A 22,795-nucleotide genomic window follows, 5' to 3' on the forward strand; every position below is an offset into this window, starting at 1 on the left:
CTTCTTGTGTCAGTATATTGATGTCTGCATCTGTAACTTTCACTCCATACAGCTGAAGAAGTGAGGTTTTTGAAAGCTTATGCCCAAATAAATCTGTTCGTCTTTAAGGTGCCACTGGACTCCTTGTTGTTTTTGTGGATACAGACTAACACGGCTATCCCCCCCCCCCCCATATTTAATTTTTGTGAGGCTTTTAAAACATGAGTTAAATCTAATAAAAGGGTTATGAAACATTTTTCAGTTTTTACTAGGGGTGCCATAGAGCCCCCCATTCCCCCTCACAGTCTCACCCCCCCCATCGGCCCTGCCCCCCCATTTCAATTCCTGGGGAAGACACTGGGCGGTGCCCTGGGGCCGGGCCAGGTCTGGGGGCGCCCGCCCCGCTTTTCAGGCCGCACGGAGCCAGCCCGGTCCCGGCGGAGGGCGCGGCTCGGAGCGGCACCGACCAGCGCCTCCAGGAGCCGGAGCCGGAGCCTCCCCGCGGCCGGAGGAGCCGCCCCGCATCCCGCGCCCCGCCCCGGGCTGGATTCGGAGCAGGCGCCGCCGTCCGCACGGGCTCGGCTGGAATTCGCTCCGCGGCGCCGCCGGGCTCGCGTCGGCAGCGGCAGCCGCTTGTTGCTCTGCGCGCTGGTGACTGTCACATTGTTTCCAGCTCGCCCGCTCGCGGGGGGAGGGAGGCTCGGGCTGCCGAGCTCGCCGCCGCCAGGGGAGCCCCGAGCCCGGGCCCGCCGAGAGAGGCTCGCTGCTGCTCCAGCTCCTGCTCCAGCTCCGGTGTCTCCTGTGCACGAAGATGGCGGCGCCGCTCGCCAGCAAGCCCGGACCCCTGGGCGCTCCCTGCAAGCCCGCCGGCCCCGAGCTCGATTTCAGGTCCGGAGCCCGCACGGAGGAATTGAACAGACTCATCCAGGAATTCACCAAGCACGACCAGCGGGAGTACGACGACCAGCGAGCCCTGGAGATCCACACGGCCAAAGACTTCATCTTCTCCATGCTCGGTGAGCGGGGGGCGTGGGGGGCTCCGGACCAGCCTGGGCTGCGGGGATGGGGGTCGGGGGTTGATTTGTGGCAGGTTGAGCCCCCCCCCCCCTTTTTTTTTTAATTAAAACTCTCTTTCCTGTCCCCCGTGCGAGTGCATGACACACCTTCCTTCCTGGCGATAGGTGTGCAAGCCCCGAGCTGGAGTGGGGCTGATTGAGATGCACACTCCTGGCTTCGGGAGGGGAGGGGGTCAGGCGAGGCCACTCTGGCGCTCCCCGGTATTTATTTATTGTTCTTTTCATGTCTGGAGGCTAGTGATATATTTGCAGGTCACGGGTATAGTTGTAGCCAGATGGTTTAGTTGCTAGCACTCTCCCATGAGCTGTGTTTCTAGGCTTGGTTGCAAAACTTGCTAAGGTATAAATTATCCTGTGGAAGGGACTGTGGCTGCGCTGGAGAATTCTAGTTTGCGCGTAACTTTGATTCATCACGGGTGGGGGATCCTTAAATGATACTAAAACAAATGGCAAACCACACCACTGCTTAAATCACCCCTGCTCTTGGATGACAAAAGAGTTAGCACAGATGAAATGCCGAGTGACTAACGTTTTAACTGCACCTGCAGTCACTGATGAATATTTACCCTGCATTGGTTAAAAATTATTCATCTAAACAGAAACCTTTAAAATAGGAAAGGATCCTTTGTAATGGACCTTGAAATCAAGCTTTCAGGTTTACATCAGCGTCACGAGCATTTTTTCATTAAACTGACAGAAGAGTGAAACATATTTGGCAGGTTCAAAGTTTTATCTGATATTTAAGAGTCTGGGGTCAAGCCATTGAAATAGAATGTAGGGTCAATAAATAGCTCTGTGTTTCAAGGTGTGTCTCTTGCTTTCTCTCCAATGCATAATATACGTAACTAAATAGGTAAAGTACATATGCATGTGTGTGGCTGCACAGAATCAATTTATTAATAATTAATCTACTGCATTTGTATATGAAAACATGATGATAGCAAATTCCAGAAATCGCTAACTGATCCCTTCCTCTTTGGTCATAAATGTCCAGTGCTTACATTACACAAGCGACTACCTGCTGAACTCTGGTTATCTAGGATGACGAGCTAATGAGTAAACGCTTGCTTTGGGATTCAGATAGTCAGTGTTATCATAGGGCCTAATCACGTCAGCCACGCTATCAGAGGCTCGTTCACCTGCACATCTACCAATGTGATAGATGCCATCATGTGCCAGCAATGCCCCTCTGCCATGGACATTGGCCAAATCGGACAGTCTCTATGTAAAAGAATAAATGGACACAAATCAGATGTCAAGAATTATAACATTCAAAAACCAAACTCAAAAAAACTTCAGTCTCTCTGGTCACTCGATTAGAGACCTAAAAGTGGCAATTCTTCAACAAAAAAACTTCAAAAACAGACTCCAACGAGAGACTGTTGAATTGGAATTCATTTGCCAACTGGACACAATTAATTTAGGCTTGAATAAGACTGGGAGTGGATGTGTCGTTATGCATCCAATAAAATGAGCTGTAGCTCACGAAAGCTTGTGCTCAAATAAATTTGTGAGTCTCTAAGGTGCCACAAGTCCTCCTTTTCTTTTTGCGGATACAGACTAACACGGCTGCTACTCTGAAACCTACACAAAGTAAAACTATTTCCACGTGTTTATCCCCCCCCCGCCTCCCCCCCACTGTTCCTCAGACGTTCTTGTCAACTGCTGGAAATGGCCCACCTTGATTATCACTACAAAAGGTTCCCCCGCCCAGCCCTCGCTCTCCTGCTGGTAATAGCTCACCTTACCTGATCACTCTCCTTACAGTGTGTATGGTAACACCCATTGTTTCATGTTCTCTGCGTATATAAAATCTCCCCACTGTATTTTCCACTGTATGCATCCGATGAAGTGAGCTGTAGCCCACCAAAGCTTATGCTCTAATCAATGTGTGAGTCTCTAAGGTGCCACAAGTCCTCATATTTTTTTTTCTTTTTCATGTAAGGCTGGAGAGAATGTAACTCACTAATTTTGGCTTGAGAACAAGGGCAAAGCACTGAAATGCTGCCTGGCACGGGTTATAACTGCGGTTTGTGGGTGGGTTTTCTTTTTCCTGCTTCCTTTTTTAAAAAAAAACAAAACAACCCCTCCCTGCATGGAATTCTGGCCCCAGTGAAGTCAATGGGAGTCCTGCCATTCTCGCCAGTGAGGCCAGGGTTCCACCCACTATCGTGATCTGACAAACCTCTCAGCTGGGCTTGTGTGGGGAAAACATCAACAAGTAGAAATGAGCGACCGCCTCACAATAACTTATCGGCAAAGCTCTTTGGTTTGTAAATAGCGACAGCATCTTTCAGAACTGCCAGACCGTGCAGAAGAGAACACTGTAGCCTTTCTTCACCTTTACGTCTCCCCTCCCCCGGGCAGACATTGGGTGTGAGTACAGAAACTCGCGTGGCACCACACCTTCTAGTTCTTCCTAGCCATCCTGACGGCCAGCTGCTCAGGATAGATCAGAAACTCTTGGATATTTGGTGCTTACACAAATTAACAAAGCTTCACTGCCCATATAATGCCCAAGGGGGAACTGCTTCAGCTGTAATTGTGGAGTCTGAAATCTATCCGAATATACATCAATCACTTTCTGTCAGAATGCTGCGTGTACAACTCTGCAGGCTGAAGCATGCTGTTACATACTGACATGGGGTTTTCACAGAAGCTATGTTCTCTCATACGTCATGTCGGGCAGGTTTTGCTTGAGTCCCATCTTCAAAATTAAACCACTTCCAGTGGAAGGAATTTTGCCAGAGAAAGGACTCCAGGCCCAGGCCCCGTGGAAGAATACCCTCTCGCATCGGTATTTAAAAGGTTGAATTTCTTGCTTCCCTGTCCCATACCCTTTTTCTCCATAGCTATTGGACAGCTGAGCTCTGGAAGAGTTAATGAACTGCTGTTCTGCTACCTCAGACCTGGTACCGGGGTCCCAACAGCCCATGTCCCCAAACGCTAGGGAAGATGCTCGTAGCTGCAGCCTTCTGGCTCTGACCTAGATGGAGCAGGCGTTTGGGTTGTGGTAGCACAACTCGACGCTTTCCCAAAGAGCTCGCAGTCCTGTTAATGACGTAGCGCTGAAAGTGTGCGCGCGGGGGAGCCCTACTGGGTAAGTTTCCCTGTTTATGCTGAGCGTCACTTGAGGATTGTTTGAAGTGTAGCTGCATGGTTGTATTTTCTGTCTGTTAAGTGATGGAGATGGGTGGGGCTTGCATAATTAGGGTCCTAAATGGGGAAAATTGGGGAGGAAGAATGGTCTTGTACTATTGGGACTTTGGAGATCAGGGTCTAACTTTTAGCTCTACCACTGACTTCTGTGAGGCCTTGGACAAGACGCTTATACTCGCTCTCAGGTCTCTGTGGATAGGTTTAGGAAAGCAGTGGTTCCCGACCTCACAGTGCTGTTGTGATGATGATTGCTCAGTGCCTGACAAGTGTCCTGGATACTGTTGTGATGGCGACCACTTTAGTATCTAGATAAAATAGTCCTATTGGGGTGTTCATCCAAGGCGGGACTGTTCCCTCCAGGACAGCTGGAGTTGTGGCTATCGCTGCCTCCTACGTTCGCCAGAGCGGTTCAGTTCTTCTTTTGTTGCAGCCCTTTGCGTAGAATCTTCCTTGATCCACAGCTAATTCCTCTCTGGGGCCTGAATAAAAACGTGCCGTGATGCCCAGATGTGAACTGTTAAAACCATACGCTGAGCTCTTGGGAATAGGAGCCCTGAGTACGAAACCGAGCTCCGAAGTTCCTAGCACTGCGGCTGCTGCCTCAGACTAGACTGTGGTTTGTTTCTTAAGGGTCCTGACTCTTGGATTCTTTTCTTTCTAAGTGTGCTGACAGCCTTAAGTAGATCTGTAACTGTCCCTTTGTTCCAGGTGGGCGTAGGCTTGCTCATAGCCATATAGAGAAGGGGTGCGGGGTTACTCATGTTGATCCTTTAGTGAGGCCATTTTCACAAACCTTGACTGTTTTGCTTGTTGCCTAAATAGGTCTAGTCTCCACAGGAGGGAAGGGACAAAACCTCAGCTCCACACAGCTTTGGGGTGGGAGGGGTGTGTGTGTGTGTGTGTGTGTGTGTGTGTGCGTGTGCAAGTCCAAACGTTGCAGCCTGAGTCTACTGACAATCTCATGGGCGTTCGAAAGGGTGGTGGTTGTTCTGCCCTCTGACACAGGGCAGGTGGTCTGGCGGGTAAGATTTTCCAAAGCAGTTCATATGAGTTTGCAGGTTGAGTCCCAGTGACTTTCTGTGAGCCCTTTGGCCTTGTCTACCTTTACAAGGGCTTGCTGGGATAGATGTACTGGGGGAGCTATACCAGAAAACCTCCCCCGGGGAGAGACAGCTTATCCAAGTGAAAGGACACTCCTGCTGGTGTGACTGCAGCTACACCAGGGCTTTTGTTGGCATAGCTATATTGGTTGGAATGGTGTTCTTGCCACACCCTGTGGTCCCGTCCCCCCACTCACTTCTAACAAGTACAGCTAGGCCAGTAAAATTGTCTCATGTAGATCCTGCCTTAGGCTCAAAGATACTTCTGTTAAGCACTCTCGGAAACGTTACCCACTGTCTATTGTAGGTGAGAGAGAGACTTTGATTCTGGTCCTGTACTGAGGAGCAGAAATAGCTACCAGAGTGGAATGATCTCTCTGGAGTCAAGATTTTGTTCCTCCCTCTTTTGCAAGAGAGGCCAATCACGATAGGAGCCTACCGTACTCTGAGGTCTGTATTACTAAACACCCCTTGCTGATGTGCCTCTGTGCTATTGCATACATACCGCACAGCTGTTAAAAATAACCTTCTTCTGCATCACAGTATCCTTCATCTCTGGCTTTTGCTGGGTCCCTCTCCTTGCAGGCCCTGAGTGTCTGGGTTTATATTTAAGGCTGTCCCTTGGGTGCAGAAAATGGTAGCTATCTCCAATACAAAATCCTGATGGAAACAAGGCATAGGTAGCTCGTACCTCGATGTAGCTAGTTGAAGTCAACCCTATCCTTATGCTGCCTCCCCCCCCCCCCCCCGGGGGAATACTGGGATGTGGCTAGTCAAGATTTAAAAGACGTGGCTTGTCTCTTTTATCTCAATATAAAAACCCTGCACCTTTTGTGCAGTGAAGTCAGCTTGAGAAGCTTTATCCTACCTGCCTCTGAGACAGGTGAGCGAATGAGCTGGAGAAGTCACTCGGCTACTATTTTGAAACGTTAGGTGGTGGTGCAGACGGTTTAGTTTAATAGCGAAGAACGTGTCTTCCGGGCACAAAAATTCTCAAGGCAGGATTGTCAAGAACTTGCCCAACACCCGTTCTTAAAGGCCGGGGAAATATTTGTAAAGGATTTTGGGAATTCTTGCCAAGCCCAATTATGCTTTAAAGGCAATTGATAATTATGTTCCTACAGAAGGATGGTAACTAGGGTACGTGAATTGTTTTGTTTTTTTTCTCTTCCACGTGACTTTGCATGAACACCTAGCGCGAACGCAGCATAAACAAGACAGATGCGATTAGCAGACTTAGAATATTTCTAGCCTGGAAACAAGTTGTTCCACTTGCTCTTAGCCAGCTGGTTAGTTTTATTTAGTAGATCCAAATCAAAGGGGCAGCAGAAATAAGGAACATTGACACAAGTGGTGGAGTTGCTTAGGAAGGTGGGTGGGTGGGGGGTTAAACTTTGCAATTCTAGGAAACACTTCCCCCGGAAGATTTTTTCTCTAGTATGCAAAAATGTCTCTCTAGGAAAGCTATTGGTGGCAGCTCTGAAGCTTAATGGGCATTTCTGGGGGCTCTACTCTGCAGCTTGGCCATCATTTCTCTTGTTAATCACTGCAGAGGACACGTTTGATTTAATTCTAGCTTTGAAGGTTTTCTTTTCACACATTCAGACCCATGCAGTGTCTCTGCCAGTCCATACAAGATCTGTCCATGTGCAGGGTTTCCTTCGGGGTCCATGGCTATAATCGCACCCCACTTCAAAACTATTTTACAATTGGAAAACAGGGCTCTAGCCAAATTGCAGCTTGTTTGTCACAGAATCGTAGGACTGGAAGGGACTTCGAGAGGTCATCTAGTCCAGTCCCCTGCACTCATGGCAGGACTAAGTCATCATAGTTATCAAGTGACCACAACCAGAATTGTCTGTCCCTCCTCAGACTCTCAAGCCCGCAAACACCGGGGAGACCTGGGTAGTATGGAAGACAGATTTGAACAACACTTACTTTTGACTTTGCAGACACCAAACCTCTTCTTGTTTTCCCTATCACTGAACCCTGTATCAAGTCCAAGGACAAGTGGTATCTAAGTTGTGTCTAAATCTTGCCAATTCTGTCTGCATAATGTCTCTGGGGTCTTGTCTACACTACAGAGAAAAGTTGATCTAAACTACGCAATTTGAGTTACAGGAATAGCGTAACTCAAGTCAACATAGCTTAGATCTATTTACCGCGGGGTCCACACTACATGATACTGACGGGAGACACTCTCCCGTTGACTCCCCTTACTCTTCTTGATCCGGTGGAGTACAGGAGTCGACGGAAGAGCTATCTGCGGTCAATTTAGCGGGTCCTCACGAGCCCCACTAAATCGACCACTGATGCATCGATCGCTGCATGTCAATCCTCCAGTAAGCGTAGACAAGCCCTAAGATACAGCCTTTACTGTCCACCCACACAGCTCAAACTCCTTGTCCAGGCTCTCGTCTCCTGTCTCAATTACCACGACATCCTTTTCTCTGGCCTTGACAAATGCAGTCTTGCCCCGCTCATCCATTCAGAATGCAGCTGCGAAGATCGCTTACGTAGCTTATGGCTTTGAGCATATCACCCTCTCTGCATCCCTCCACTGGCTCCCTCTTTCTCGCAGTAAACACAGATTACTTCTGTTCACTTTCAAGGCTCTTCACGGGCTGTCCTCACCCCACCCATCATCGCTCGTTCAGTATTGAGATGTCTACTCTTGCCTCTGATCGGCCCATGATCTCAGCCTCCGTCACTCACTTGTTAAATTTTCAAGCAAGCACCATCATGCTTTCTCCCATGTTGACCTGCAAGCTGGTGAGGAGCTCCCTGTAGGCATCCACGAAGCTACCTTGTTATCCTCCTTCAGATTCCTCCTGGAAACTCTCCGTTTCCGGGATGCCTCCAAACAACACGACAGTGGCTAGGCTCTTGGTGTGCCGAGGCCACTGCGTCATATGCTGACCAATGCTGTCCCATGTGCGCCTCCATCCATCTGAACCCATCTGTTGTCTCCTTTTACTTAGGTTATAAGCTTTGGGAGAGGAGACCGTTTTTTTTTCTTCTGTTTGGACAGTGCCTAGCACAGTGGGGTCCTGGGCCATGACGAGGGCTCCTATGTAGTAGAATAATACAAATAAACAGTGACAGCATGTCCACTTGGAACTTCATGGCGGCAGCAGCAGGGATAGAATCCAGATCCCACTGTTTTTCAAGCACCATACCTACCCCTTGACCTAAGGAAAATTACTGTTGGCAGTATAGGGCCTATGCCCCAGAGTTGAGTGATTCTGATTGCGTCCAGGAGACGGCAGCGATAGATGCTAGCCTGTTCATTGAAATACATAGCTGACATTAAAACAAATCGTGGAACTACCAAAATGAGATTAATGGTTTGGGAAGGAAAGAACCATATCCTTTGCAATTCTTCAGCCCTTCTTTTCAAGCAGGAGTTCCTTCCTGAGCTAAACTCCCCTTGATCTGAATTGGGAAGGGGGCGGGGGGAGGGGAATCATGTTGCGCACTTTGGAAAAAACCCTCCTTAATTCTGCCCCACTCTTCACCACCAATTGCCTACCATTCATCTAGTAAGGAGATACATCTCTCTCTCTGGGCAACGTTTTTTTAAATAGCCTCTGATTATAAATGAAAATGTAATAATCTTCTGTTTGGTAAAGAAGTTATGTGCTACCTTAGTTGAATTATTGGGGCACTGTGCGATTTGTGGTTTGTAGGTGTACGGGGCCGTGTGGCTGGAGTGGATTGGGAGGGATGGAGCCAGGCGGCTGCTCATTCTGAGGCAGAACTGGGGAGCTGTGATGGGCACTGTCGCACGGGGGCTGTCTTGCAGCGTGGATGTGCGCACACCAGAGCTTACTTACTGAGGGAGGATGAATTGTCCCAGCTGGCTGGTGGATGGGAAATGACTCTTGGGCAGATGTATCAAACCGCCAGCCCCAGGACTCTGATCTGCGGGTCTGTACGTGCAGCGATCTTGAGCTTACCTGGCCTGATCCCTACGATGCGTGTACTCCTTTTAGATACATCCTCTCTCATTTTCAAAGACCTGTTTCAGTGGATCTCCTCTCTGTCTTCTGCAGTAGCTTAAATTAGAAGGAACAAACCTTCCTTGAACTGATTTGTTAAACACACACGTCAAAGGTACCCTTGATGCTAAGTAAAGTACAGTGGTCTTATTAATGTGCTGTCTTTCATCTGTCAGACAGTATGATTTAGTCTAATTTAGAGCATTAATTAAAGTACAGTTCATGCACTTTGTGCTGATTGGGTTGGTGCGGAAAGTACAATGCTCTGAATGAGGAGCGATTACTTAATGCTAAGATGCAGAAACCACGAGGCGGGGATCTGGACTAGCTTTTCTTCCCTCCTGCTCCTTTCCAGGCCTCTTTGGAGAGGAGGCTGCTAATAGTGCTGTGCTGCCTGGCTTCCGGGCACAGAACAATGGAGACTGATGACACCAACTTGAATCACTGCCTCATAGACTGTAGTTAAGCCCTTGGACTGGGAATCCTCAAACCTGAGTTCGGTTCCCAGCCCTACCCTAGTTGGGCAAGTGCCTGAGTCTATTGACTTTCAATGGGATTGGGGCATTTTTGGAAACTTTACCTGTCTGTGCCTCAGTTGCCCGTCTGTAAAATGGGGATAACAATTCTTCCTCTACTTGTGCAGCCTGTTCGGCTTGGTAGTGTCGGGCTGGCTTGGTGTGTCTGTGTATGGCCTACTGCAAGGGGCTGTCATCTTGGTTGGGGTCTCTACAGGCTGTTGTAATGTCAGAAATGAGGTGTAGCTGCAGGAGTGTGACAGCTGTGGCCCAGAACTGCTAGCGACCGTGTTCCAGGCAATGTTGAAGGGGAATAACATTTTGAAGACTAAGATCATGACCTTTAAGAAGAATACTTCAGTTTGCTGTACTATTAGTCTAAAATACAGCAACTCCGCATTGCATTGCTGCAGGTCTTGAGCAGTAGATCACTGTAGGGCAGTTCTTTCTGCTAAGGCTGTGGTGAGGCCATATCTGGCTTAGGGCATGCATTACTGACCAGCAAGCTCCAGAAAGTATTCAAAGAAACACTGGAGGAAGGCACTGATGCGCCCTTCTTGTGTGCTGATCAAGTGGCTTGGCCTCAGAGAGAGGTTACAAAGTGACCTACTTACTAAGGTCTAGCAAATAATCTTAGGTCTTATGCAGTAGGTTCCCAAAGCTCCTTACAAACTGCAGTTAAAAGTACAGTCCTGGCTTCAGCTGGAGCTGGTGTGGGTCCAAGCTCACAGAGCAGCAGGGAACAGCAATCTGGGACAGAAAGTGATAACTATCATATATTGTTGAAACCACGGATACTGGTGTGGGTAACCACAAGGACCCAGGAAAGAGTGTGATCACACTGTGTGACAAACACTCAGCCTGCGGCTGTGATTTGTGTTATGAAAAGTAGAAGTGGTTGAATGTAGGGTTTTTCCTTTTCCAAGCGCATCATGCTATGTGGAATACTCCCACCTCTCGGCACTGTGGGTGCTCATTAATGAAAGTTAGCTTGTCCAGAATTGCTGAGTACGCACAGAACTACTGAGAAGTACAACCTAGGTTCCTGCCACAAAGCAGGAGAGCTTGGCCTGAGATACTAGCCCATGTGCTTTCATTCTAAAACGTCTCTTGTCTGAGGCCATCACCAGCACTCTTAGAGTGGCACAGCTGTACCGATGCAGCTGAGCCACTGTAGGATCGCTCGCGTAGCCGCTCCATGCTGGCGGGAGAGCTCTCCCACCAACGTAGTGCTGTCTGCACCAATGCTTCTGTCAGTGGAACTTTTACCTTCCTCTGGGGGGTGTTCTGTTCACACCCCCGAGCGATATAAGTTATACTGACAAAAGTGGTAGTGTAGACATGGCCTTAGCTTTTCCACGCATATGGTGGGACCTTTTGAGATTGTGCTAAGAACCGGCCTTGAGGGAAGGAGGTTAGTCAGTGTGCCCCTGTACAGAAAGCTTGTGATTGTAAGGATTATGTTTCCTTACTAATCATTCCTTCATAGTCTCAAAGGTTCAGACAAACGCAATTAACTTCTCTGCTTCTCTTCTGCCCATTAAATCACTGCTTCTTGGGGCGGCGAGTCCTGGAACCCACAAGAGGAGAGGCAATTCTTGATTTAGTCCTATGTGGAGCACAGGATCTGGTCCAAGAGGTTAATAGAGCTGGACCGTGTGGTAATAGTGACCATAATATAATTATTTAACATCTCTGTGATGGGGAAAACACCACAGCAGCCCAACACTGTAGCATTTAATTTCAGAAAGGGGGACTACACAAAAATGAGGAAGTTAGTTTAACAAAAATTAAAAGGTACAGGGCCAAAAGTGAAATCCCTGCAAGCTGCGTGGAAACTTTTTAAAGACACCATAATAGAGGCTCAACTTAAATGTATACCCCACATTAAAAAACACCATAAGAGAACCAAAAAAGTGCCACCGTGGTTAAACAACAAAGTAAAAGAAGCAGTGAGAGACAAAAAGTGCAAGTTTAAATCCTAGTGAGGAAAATAGAAAGGAGCATAAACACTGGCAAATGAAGTGTAAAAATATAATTAGGAAGGCCAATAAAGAATTTGAGGAACAGCTCGCCAAAGACTCAAAAAAATTAATAGCAATTTTTTTTTTACGTACATCAGAAGCAGGAAGCCTGCTAAGCAACCAGTGGGGCCACTGGACGATCGAGATGCTAAATGATCACTCAAGGACGATAAGGCCATTGCGGAGAAACTACATGAATTCTTTGCATCAGTCTTCGTGGTTGAGGATGTGAGGGAGATTCCCAAACCTGAGTCTTTTTAGGTGACAAATCTGAGGAACTGTCCCAGATTGAGGTGTCATTAGAGAAGGTTTTGGAACAAATTGACAAACTAAACAGTAATAAGTCACCAGGACCATATGGTCTTCACCCAAGAATTCTGAAGGAACTCAAATGTGAAATTGCAGAATTACTAACTATAGTCTGTAACCTATCATTTAAATCAGCTTCTGTACCAAATGACTGGAAGATAGCTAATGTGACACCAATTTTTAAAAGTGCTCCAGAGGTGATCCTGGCAATTACAGGCCTGTACGCCTGACTTTAGTACTGGGCAAACTGGTTGAAACTATAGTAAAGAAGAGAATTGTCATACACATAGATGAACATAATTAGCTGGGGAAGAGTCAACATGGTTTTTGTAAAGGGAAATCATGCCTCACCAATCTACTAGAATTCTTTGAGGGGATCAACAAGCATGTGGACAAGGGGGATCCAGTGGAGATAGTGTACTTAGATTTTCAGAAAGTCATTGAGAAGGTCCCTCACCAAAGGCTCTTAAGCAAAGTGAGCTGTCATGGGATAAGAGGGAAGGTCCTCTCATGGACTGGTAACTGGTTAGAAGATAGGAAACAAATGGTAGGAATAAATGGTCAGTTTTCAGAATGTAGAGAGGTAAATAGTGGTGTCCCCCAGAGGTCTGTACTAGGACCAGTCCTATTCAACATATTCATAAATGATCTGGAAAAAGGGGTAAACAGTGAAGTGGCAAAATTTTCAGATGATACAAAACTACTCAAGATAGGTAAATCCAAGGCAGACTACGAAGAGCTACAAAAGGATCTCTCAAAATTGGGTGACTGGGTAACAAAATAGCAGGTGAAATTCAGTGTTGATAAAGTAATGCACATTGGCAAACACAACCCCAACTATACATATAAAATGATGGGGTCTAAATTAGCTGTTACCACTCAAGAAAGAGATCTTGAAGTCATTGTGGATAGTTCTATGAAAACAGCCGAGCTCCATCCTCTTTGGAACCCCCCTTCAGGTAGTTAAAGGCTGTGATCAAATCCCCCTCACTCTTCTTTTCTGCAGACTAAATAAACCCAGTTCCGTCAGCCTCTTCCCATAAGTCATGTGCCCCAGCCCCCGATCATTTTCATTGCCCTCTGCTGGACTCTCTCCAATTTGTCCACATCCTTTCTGTAGTGGGGGACCCAAAACTGGACGCAGTACTCCAGGTGTGGCCTCACCAGTGCCGAATAGAGGGGAATAATCACTTCCCTCCATCTTCTGGCAATGCTCCTACTACTGCAGCCCAATATGCCGTTAGCCTTCTTGGCAACAAGGGCACGCTGCTGACTCATATCCAGTTTCTCATCCACTGTAATCTCCAAGTCCTTTTCTGCAGAACTGCCGCTTAGCCAGTCGGTCCCCATCCTGTAGTGGTACATGGGATTCTTCTGTCCTAAGTGCAGGACTCTGCACTTGTCCTTGCTGAACTTCATCAGATTTCTTTTGGCCTGATCCTCCAATTTGTGTAGGTCACTCTGGACCCTATCCCTACCCTCCAGTGTATCTACCTCTCCCCAGAGCTTAGTGTCATCCACGAACTAGCTGTGGGTGCAATCCATCCCATCATCCAGATCATTAATGAAGATGTTGAACAATGTTGGGAATCATTAAGAAAGAGATAGATAATAAGACAGAAAATATCATATTGCCTCTATATAAATCCATAGTACGCCCACATCTTGAATACTGTGTGCAGATGTCACCGCATCTCAAAAAAGATATATTGGAAAAGGTTCAGAAGAGGACAACAAAAATGATTAGGGGTATGGAACAACTGCCATATGAGGAGAGATTAATAAGGCTGGGACTTTTCAGCTTGGAAAAGAGACGACTAAGGGGGGATGTGATAGAGGTCTATAAAATCATGACTGGTGTGGAGAAAGTATTTAAGGAAGTGTTATGTACTCCTTCTCATGACACAAGAACTTAGGGTCATCAAATGAATTTAATAGGCAGTAGGTTTAAAACAAATGGAAGTATTTTTTCACACGACACACAGTCAGACTGTGGAACTCCTTGCCAGAGGATGTTGTGAAGGCCAGGACTATAACATGATTCCAAAAAGAACTAGAGAAGTTTGTGGAGGAGAGGTCCATCAATGGCTGTTAGCCAGGATGGACAGGGGTGGTGTCCCTAGCCTCTGTTTGCCAGAAGCTGGGAGTGGGCGACAGGGGATGGATCACTTGATGATTATCTGTTCTGTTCCTTCCCTCTGGGGCACATCGCACTGGCCACTATCGGAAGACAGGATACTGGGCTAGATGGACCTTTGGTCTGACCCAGTTTGGCCGTTCTTAGGTTTGTATGTAAAACCTGCATTTACAGCTGCATTTGGCTCTAATACATGAGGCAGGAGATGCTTCAGGTTTATTTTTTTTAATTCTTTTAGTAAATCTGTAACTTAGCACAGATGGAGGGCTGCATTTGCAGTCATTTCATGATGTAATCATTTAATCCTTTGTGACACGTTACTGATGAGTGTCAAAGTGGATCACTCTAATCTCCATCCTTGGCTCAGTGTGGCCGAACCTGAACTGCAGGGCATTTTTCAGGAATCTGCAAACTCTCATGTGTGCGGGGAGATGGATGTCCATAAGCTTGTTTTGCTGCTGCTGAATGAGTTTCTCTGCAACACAGTCCAGTGCATTGAAGAATCTGGAGTTTACAGCAAAGAAGAAAGAAGCAATGGAGTGCAAATTAAGGCATTTCCTGAATACAAAGTCCTACTTAATCTCCTTTTAGATGCACTTGTTTTGCCCACAGTCAGAGTTATACCGTTTCTGTGGCTCAAAGGTGTCTGAATTCACCTCTCTTCCTTTCTTACAACCACCTCTACTCGACCTGCACGTTGGGATAATTATTGTGCAGCTTCCAATTTTTCAGCTGCTGAAATATTAGAACTCCGACGCACTCTACTGCCTGTACAGCTCGTCCGTGAGTGGTGACTCACTGCCATTCAAGACTCCGGTAGTGTTTAGTAACGTCATATTGTTTGCCACGCACAACGAGGTGTTTGCATTTCTATGGGGAGACAGGTAAGGACTGGCATTCCAACAGCTCTTCAGTCCTCTTTCCCAACTGAGCAGTAGTCTACTTCCCAAATCTTCCTTTTGTTCGCTGCACACAGTGCAGTTTTTAAAGATTGTAGGTATCCCCCAGCTCGCTGGGCCAAACCTGAAGTTGACGGGGGAGGCGCTGCCTGCAGACGTCTTCTAGCCACATGCTAAATGGCTTCTAGATTAGAGACAATAACAAGAAAGAACACAAGTCTGAGTGCAGATTGTACAAGCTGCAGCAGCTCGGAGAACTAAACGACTGCTTTCTCTGCATGCAGAGGTCTCAGAAACTTAACGGGGCAGTACACAGAAAACAAAGGCATGAGGATTTCATAGCATTCATCTGTCGGAGGGAAGAATTTCGCTTGATTACATTTTTTTAGAAAACAGAAAAGGAGGACTTGTGGCACCTTAGAGACTAACGAATTTATTTGAGCATAAGCTTTCGTGAGCTACAGCTCACTTCATAGATTCATAGATATTTAGGTCAGAAGGGACCATTATGATCATCTAGTCTGACCTCCTGCACAATGCAGGCCACAGAATTTCACCCACCACTCCTGCAAAAAACCTCACACCTATATCTGTGCTATTGAACTCCTCAAATCGTAGTTTAAAGACTTAAAGGAGCAGAGAATCCTCCAGCAAGTGACCTGTGCCCCATGCTAAAGAGGAAGGCGAAAAACCTCCAGGGCCTCTTCCAATGTGCCCTGGAGGAAAATTCCTTCCCGACCCTAAATATGGCGATCAGCTAAACCCTGAGCATATGGGCAAGATTCACCAGCCAGATACTACAGAAAATTCTTTCCTGGGTAACTCAGATCCCACCCCATCTAATATCCCATCACAGGCCATTGGGCCTATTTACCATGAATATTTAATTACCAAAACCATGTTATCCCATCATACCATCTCCTCCATAAACTTATCGAGTTTAATCTTAAAGCCAGATAGATCTTTTGCCCCCACTGCTTCCCTTGGAAGGCTATTCCAAAACTTCACTCCTCTGATGGTTAGAAACACTCTTCTAATTTCAAGTCTAAATTTCCTGGTGGCCAGTTTATATCCATTTGTTCTTGTGTCCACATTAGTACTGAGCTTAAATAATTCCTCTCCCTCTCTGGTATTTATCCCTCTGATATATTTATAGAGAGCAATCATATCTCCCCTCAACCTTCTTTTAGTTAGGCTAAACAAACCAAGTTCCTTGAGTCTCCTTTCATAAGACAAGTTTTCCATTCCTCGGATCATCCTAGTAGCCCTTCTCTGTACCTGTTCCAGTTTGAATTCATCCTTCTTAAACATGGGAGACCAGAACTGCACCCAGTATTCCAGGTGAGTTCTCACCAGTGCCTTGTATAACGGTACTAAAACCTCCTTATCCCTACTGGAAATACCTCTCCTGATGCATCCCAAGACCGCATTAGCTTTTTTCACGGCCATATCACATTGGCGACTCATAGTCATCCTATGATCAACCAATACTCCAAGGTCCTTCTCCTCCTCTGTTACTTCTAATTGATGCGTCCCTAGCTTATAACTAAAATTCTATTGGATGCAGCTCACGAAAGCTTTGCTCAAATAAATTTCTTAGTCTCTAAGGTGCCACAAGTACTCCTTTTCTTTTTGCAAATACAGACTAACATGGCTGCTACTCTGAAACCTGTCATTTTTTTAGAGAAACCTGATCAGAATCACTCATTAAAGTGTTCAAGTCCTTGATGCTGCATTTCTAATGCAAGTAAGATTCCCGAATGGCTCTTGTGGATATGTAAAGAATGCAAGGTTTCATAAAACCACACATTCCCACTAAATTTATTGTTTTGGGAATGCGTACACTCTTAGGGTGTCTGTCCCCTGGACATTGCAGCGTTGACAACCTGAAGGCAGCACTGCTGACCCCAAACAGTTACGAATCAGAAGTCAGCCCCCAAAATCATGGGATTTTTTTTCTTTTTTTTTTAAAGGGGGTATCTTATTTGCCTTCTGGCTTTTGAGCTTTTAGGGTATAGTTGGGTCACGTCTTCAAACTTTAGAATTAGCAAATGTGTATTAGAATTGGCTTGTTAAGAGCAGTTTTCAGCTTTAATAATCCTAAGACACTTTATTATGCAGGCAAATAAACTTGCTTCTCTATGATGTATCTATTTTAAGATGACAGTGTTAAGATGGCACTTCTGTATATTGAATTTTGCACAATGAATTCACTTGATCTTTCCTATTTGATTAAACACACATCTTGTATGACTTAAAACCAACAAAAGAAATCATTTATTCAGTTGGGGCCTGATCCTACTCCCACTTGACATGGAGTGGCAACCCCGGATGAGCTCCTCTGGAAAGGGATGTATTTCTTTAATTTGGTGTCTGAGTGGATGGAAGTGCAGCAGTGTTTGTCCTCGAACAGGCTCAGCCCACCCTGGAACATCAGCTCCCCTTTCCGCGGCTGCGTTTGGAGAGAAGAAAATACAGCTTGTCAAGAGACCCCCTGTTGTTCTTAATTTGCCTCTCTAAATAGCACTGCTTCTGCCCTTGCGCACCAAGACAATAATAAATAACGATCCTCAGCATTTATAAAGCACTTTGCCCATTTCAAAGCATTCTAGGTACATTAACGAATTTATCTAAGATGCAAATGCTCCCTCGCTGAAGATACTCTTCCTTCTCCCTAAGGGAATCTGTTATTCGAGCTGGGTCCGGATTCCGCCCCGCCCCCACCTTTCTTTAACTGCAGCTAAGAGGCATCAAAATTCCATTAAATTATGATTGCCACATATGCAGTCCCGTACAGCGGTCTATCAGCATATCTTCATTTTACTGCTGGGTAAAGCAAGGTGCAGCAGTTGAATGTGCGTGGAGTCAAGGGCACCATTCAGAGTACAACTCAGGCATCCAACTCCCAGCCCCACAGCTCTAAGCACTGTTACACCACTCAGTAAATCTGTAAGTGTCTGGTGGGGAGCTGCCAGGGAGAGGCACTGATGAGGGCCTCTGTTTGTTCATGCCCAACACCATCTGCCTTTGAAGCCCCGTGGAGCCGGAGGGGATGAGTGTTGGGCACCGGTGTGGGGCCTCCAACTTGTGCCACGTGGGTCACTCGTGAACCAGGCAGCAGTGACTGTGCTCATTACCGTCTTGTGCTGTGAACAGCTCCTGTAACTCATCAGCCCACCCGGCAGCCATAGGGTCACCAGTGTTCGCAAGACCATCACCCACTGGGCGTGGCGGTGCTATGTGCAGATCTTGAGCCTTTAGCAGTTTGGGAGTGGTACCATAATAAACCAACCCCATTTAAAAAAAAAAAAAAAAGTCTGTCCCAGTAGGAGAATAAGGGATCGACTTTATCCCTACTTTTGTAGCAGACAAGCCAGGTCCCCAGCAGGACAGAGGTGGTTCTGTCACAGGCGAGGTGGGGTATAACTTTAGGATGCCATAGTGTTAAAAAACTTTGGTTTTTTTCCTCCATCAGGCACAGCTCAGTGGGGGCTCACTGCACCCTAGCACATGAGTGGGGCGGGGTAGGGTGCTTGGGAAGGAGACACATGGACCAGTGGGTCCATAGCTAATGTAAGCTGGTCATTTCCTCACCCGGGGCTGGGGGTGGGGTGCGGTGCATGTTGGAGCCGCAGTAGTGTCTGCAGTGCTAAGCTGCAGACCACGGCTTGGGATTACTTCCCTTCCCAGCTTGGTGCAGAGAATAGACGTGTCCCTGAATGCACAGAAATCCTGCATTTACATGCATGTCGGGATGGATGCTTCCGGCTCTAGCCACTTGCCTAGTTTGTCCTTTGTTCTACCACCAGCTTTTTAATAGCTTTAAATAACATTGTTAACTAAAGTGAGGGGTTAAATGCCGACGTTCATATGAATTGTGTGCCTGCAGACCTGCAGTGACATTCCCAGGTACGCTACTGGACCCCAGCTAGCATGCCCTCTCATGGGCCAGTGCACTGTGCAGAGGCTACAATTAAAAACCCACAATTGCTGCATCAGCATGTTTCTAACACACAGGGAGAGGGACCAAGGAGAAAGTGGACAGACTTTCCGCAGCATTTCCCCATCTGCCAGAGGTACAGAGTGCTCCCCCTCATGGGCCAGGGGCATAGAGACAGCCAGCTGACGGCTATGAACAGGGAAATGAGGTGGGGGAGGGAATATCTTTCTGTTAATTGGACCAGCTTCTGGTGGTGGGAGAGACAAGGTTTCGAGCCTCACAGAGCTCTTCTTCAGGCCTGGGAAAGGAACTCCCAGTGTCACTGCAAATTGCAAGGTGGAATGGATTGTAGGTAGCACATATTGTAAGGGACTATTCAAGGCAGGGAGGCCCGTTAACACGTCTGCAGTCATAAGACAAAAAGAGAAGGTTAGTTAGTGGGTTACAGATTGTTGTAATGTGCCATAAATCCAGTGTCTGTTCAGTCTGTGATTTTTGGTGCCTGGAAGGGTAATGAATTTAAACTCCCAGGCTTGTCTTTTGGGGTGTTTGTGCTGGTTTCCTTTGAGGATGAGGACTGATAGGTCAGGTATAGAGTGATGGCTTTGTGAAAAGTGTTCACCCATGGGTGATAGGGTGTTTTTGTCTTTCTATCATTTTCCTGTGCGAGTTCATCCGAGAGCGCAGTGATTGTCTGGTTGTACCCACATACTTCTTGTTGGGGCATTTAGTGCACTGGATGAGGAACACCACCCATTGTTGTGATAGGCACGTGTGGGATGCCTGGATCTTGAAAGATGTGTTTTGGGGGGTGTTGATCATTGTAGCAGTGGAGAGCTGTCTGCAGGGTTTGAGCACAAAAGGCCTTGAACAGAGACCACCATCGCGAGCCGCCCGCTCCCTTCAGCCGGTGGCAGAACTTCCATCAATGTGAACAGGTCCAGTCGGAGCAGCTAGAAGCCGTCCCAGAGTTAAGCAAGACAAACTGAGATTAGAGGGCTATGGAGGGAGGGAACAGGGGGAGGATGCCAGTTTGTCTCCACCTTTCCTGCTCCTTTTTCCCCACAGACCCCTTTTACCTCCTTGGACAGAACAGTGTGACCAATCCCCAGTTTAATTACCCCTGTGATTTTTGGCGTTAAAATGTTAACTGCAGCCTCTTCACTAATCCGCAGTCACTGACGTCTGAAAGCTTCTAAAACGAGGGGTGCGGGGAAAGAATCTACTTTGTGCTAGGGATGACGGAGAGGCCTCTGAACCAGGCCTTTGATGCTGGGCTCCTGCTGTTCCAATGCAACTTTCACAGGCAAATAAATCTTCCATTAAATAACGCTGTAAACAATTACAATGGGACTGGAGCACCAAGATCGCTGCCCCATCGAAGCTTTTTACATTTTTCAGTCAGAACGGAGAGACTGGAGGCAGCCCAGGCCACATTCCTCAGATACCGCCCCAGAGGAGCTGTGCTTAGAGCAGACCATTCCTGGGGCTGTGCTCAGAGCCCACGTTCCCGGGGCTGGCGGAGAGTGGGGTGTGGGTTTTTTTAACCCCCTGTTTGTGAGGTAGGACCCCACAAGATGATGGGTTAGTGTGCACATGCAGGCAAGCTATTTGTCTATAGCCTACGGCACAAAGCCTGCTGAGCCTGATGCCACAGGGCTCGGCGCGCTCTCTGGCGCCCATAAGCTTGGTTCGCGGGCTCTAGAAGTGGGAGCCATCCTTGGTAGATTCATTTGCAGGCCTGAGTTTGAGCCTCCAGAGGGAACAGGCAGTGCGGAGGGAGATTCCCTGGCCACTTTGGCTGAGAGGCCAGCTGGTGTTTCCCAGGAGGCCCATTTCATGGACACGGAACAAGCCAGGGTTCACAAACACATTGTCCCTCACACTCGGTCTGGGTGACTTTGATGGGAACATTTTGCACAGGGCAAGAGACTAACCACTTTTCCCAAGACAACTGCTATATCAAAAAGAGCTGAAGGGTTCTGCTCCACACGGAGCTAGGTCAACATAACTTACGGCCCTATTTTAAACTGATTGAAAAGGGCTGCGTGGAGGTTTTTTATTTCAGTGTAAACCAGGTTTATTTCTGTTTAGCTGGAGTCAGCTAGGAACAGGTGTAAGCTAAACCAAAATAAGATTTCCACACAGGGGCCTGCACTGGTTTAACTGAACTGCTGCAAATGCATGTATGTAGACAAGAATGAAATTGCATTATTCATGGGACCATTTCCTGGCCAGTCCAGGCCTGCACATAGCCTCCCTTATCCCATACAGATAACTCTGCTTTGGCAGGGAGGGATTCGGGGAAAGAGAGGACTCAAGTGCTGAGCACCTTCACACTCACTCTCTCCCCTCCTTCCCTGCCCCCCAGGACACTCAGCTCAGCCTTAGAACATTTCTCCTTAGCACCCTCATGAACAGCCTACCAAGCAGTGTCTCCACAGGGATGGCGTCAATACCAACTGGAGCAGAAAACTCCAAGACCACGCCTGTGCATTGTGCCGCTGAAATGTGGTCCATGCAGAATTGCATAGACCACTGCAACGCACTCATAATGGATCAGATTTGGGTTTTTCATTCTTTAAATAATTTTCTAACGTGACTGTGGCCAAGAAAAGTTTGAAAAGTGTGACCTGAGTGCATCCTAAAGGCTTGAAGAAAAGAGGAGACATAGAAGAACAATTTTTTTTTAAATCTCATAATTTTTTGAATTTTTGCTGTTGACCATACTGCTTATCTGATCTTTCAACTTTTTGGGAAGAAATGGGATATGAACCAAGTGGTCAGATAAAGCTATTTGAGTTTTTGGCCCATCTCTGAAGAGGAAATAAACTAACTCCTGATACATTTCAAATCATTCTGCTCTTTGCAGTTTAGACATGAGCACAAGCGATGCAGAGGACTCCAATCTTAAAGTCAAGAAAAAAAAATTCCAAAGTTCCCAATACTCCAAGTCTTTAAAAAAAAAAAAAAAAAAAAAAAAGTGTCTAAGAACTATTTTTAAAAAGGCATGGAATTGAAAGCTGAAACTTGTACAAAATAACTGTGATTAAGAAAGTCTCCAGCAAATTAAATCCCAGCATTGCAGTTCAAATCACTCAATTCTTTCTTTTTCTTTTTAAGTCACGCTGATCCAGTGTTTAATGGGAGCATTTTTCACTGTCTTCGTCTCCAGGCTATATTTGGAAGCTAAAAATCTAATTTAAAAACCTCTTGCTCCTACAGTCGACCATCTCCATTAAATGCCACATGGCAGAAGCAAACTTTCTGTTTGGCCAAGACAAACACATGACACGCAATACATCACATGCAGAGGCAGCTCGGCAATTGTATTGTGTGATCGCCCCTAGCAATCTACACAGGAACCACAAATATACATCTGTTTAGAAGGTTAATGTCCCTGTCAAAACATGTTCTTCTGCCATGTACAGCTGGACAGAGTTCAGGAAAGGCCATAACAAACAGAGTTTTGATCTGTGAAACTTGTTGCCAGGGGCTATTGTGAAGGCCAAAAGTATAATTAGGCTGAAAAAAGAATTTGCTAAGTTCATGGAGGAATAGGTCCATCAACAGGGGGCTGGAACAATTTTTACAGAGGGGGTGCTGAAAACCATTGAACCAAACTATATACCTTGTATCTAATGGAAATCGCTTCA

General features: G+C 46.6%; 1 protein-coding gene across 1 annotated transcript in view; it reads left to right on the forward strand.

Moving 5' to 3' along the window:
- Positions 1 to 375: 375 nt before the first annotated feature.
- Positions 376 to 22,795, forward strand: part of MB21D2 (Mab-21 domain containing 2) — an 82,743-nt gene continuing 60,323 nt past the window's right edge. The window contains exon 1 of the mRNA XM_037909434.2: positions 376 to 995. Coding sequence (XP_037765362.1) covers positions 791 to 995 — 205 coding nt within the window. The 5' untranslated portion in view covers positions 376 to 790. The remainder of the gene's footprint in view (positions 996 to 22,795) is intronic.

Source organism: Chelonia mydas, chromosome 9 (genome assembly GCF_015237465.2).
Source record: "Chelonia mydas isolate rCheMyd1 chromosome 9, rCheMyd1.pri.v2, whole genome shotgun sequence".
NCBI lineage: Eukaryota > Metazoa > Chordata > Testudines > Cheloniidae > Chelonia > Chelonia mydas.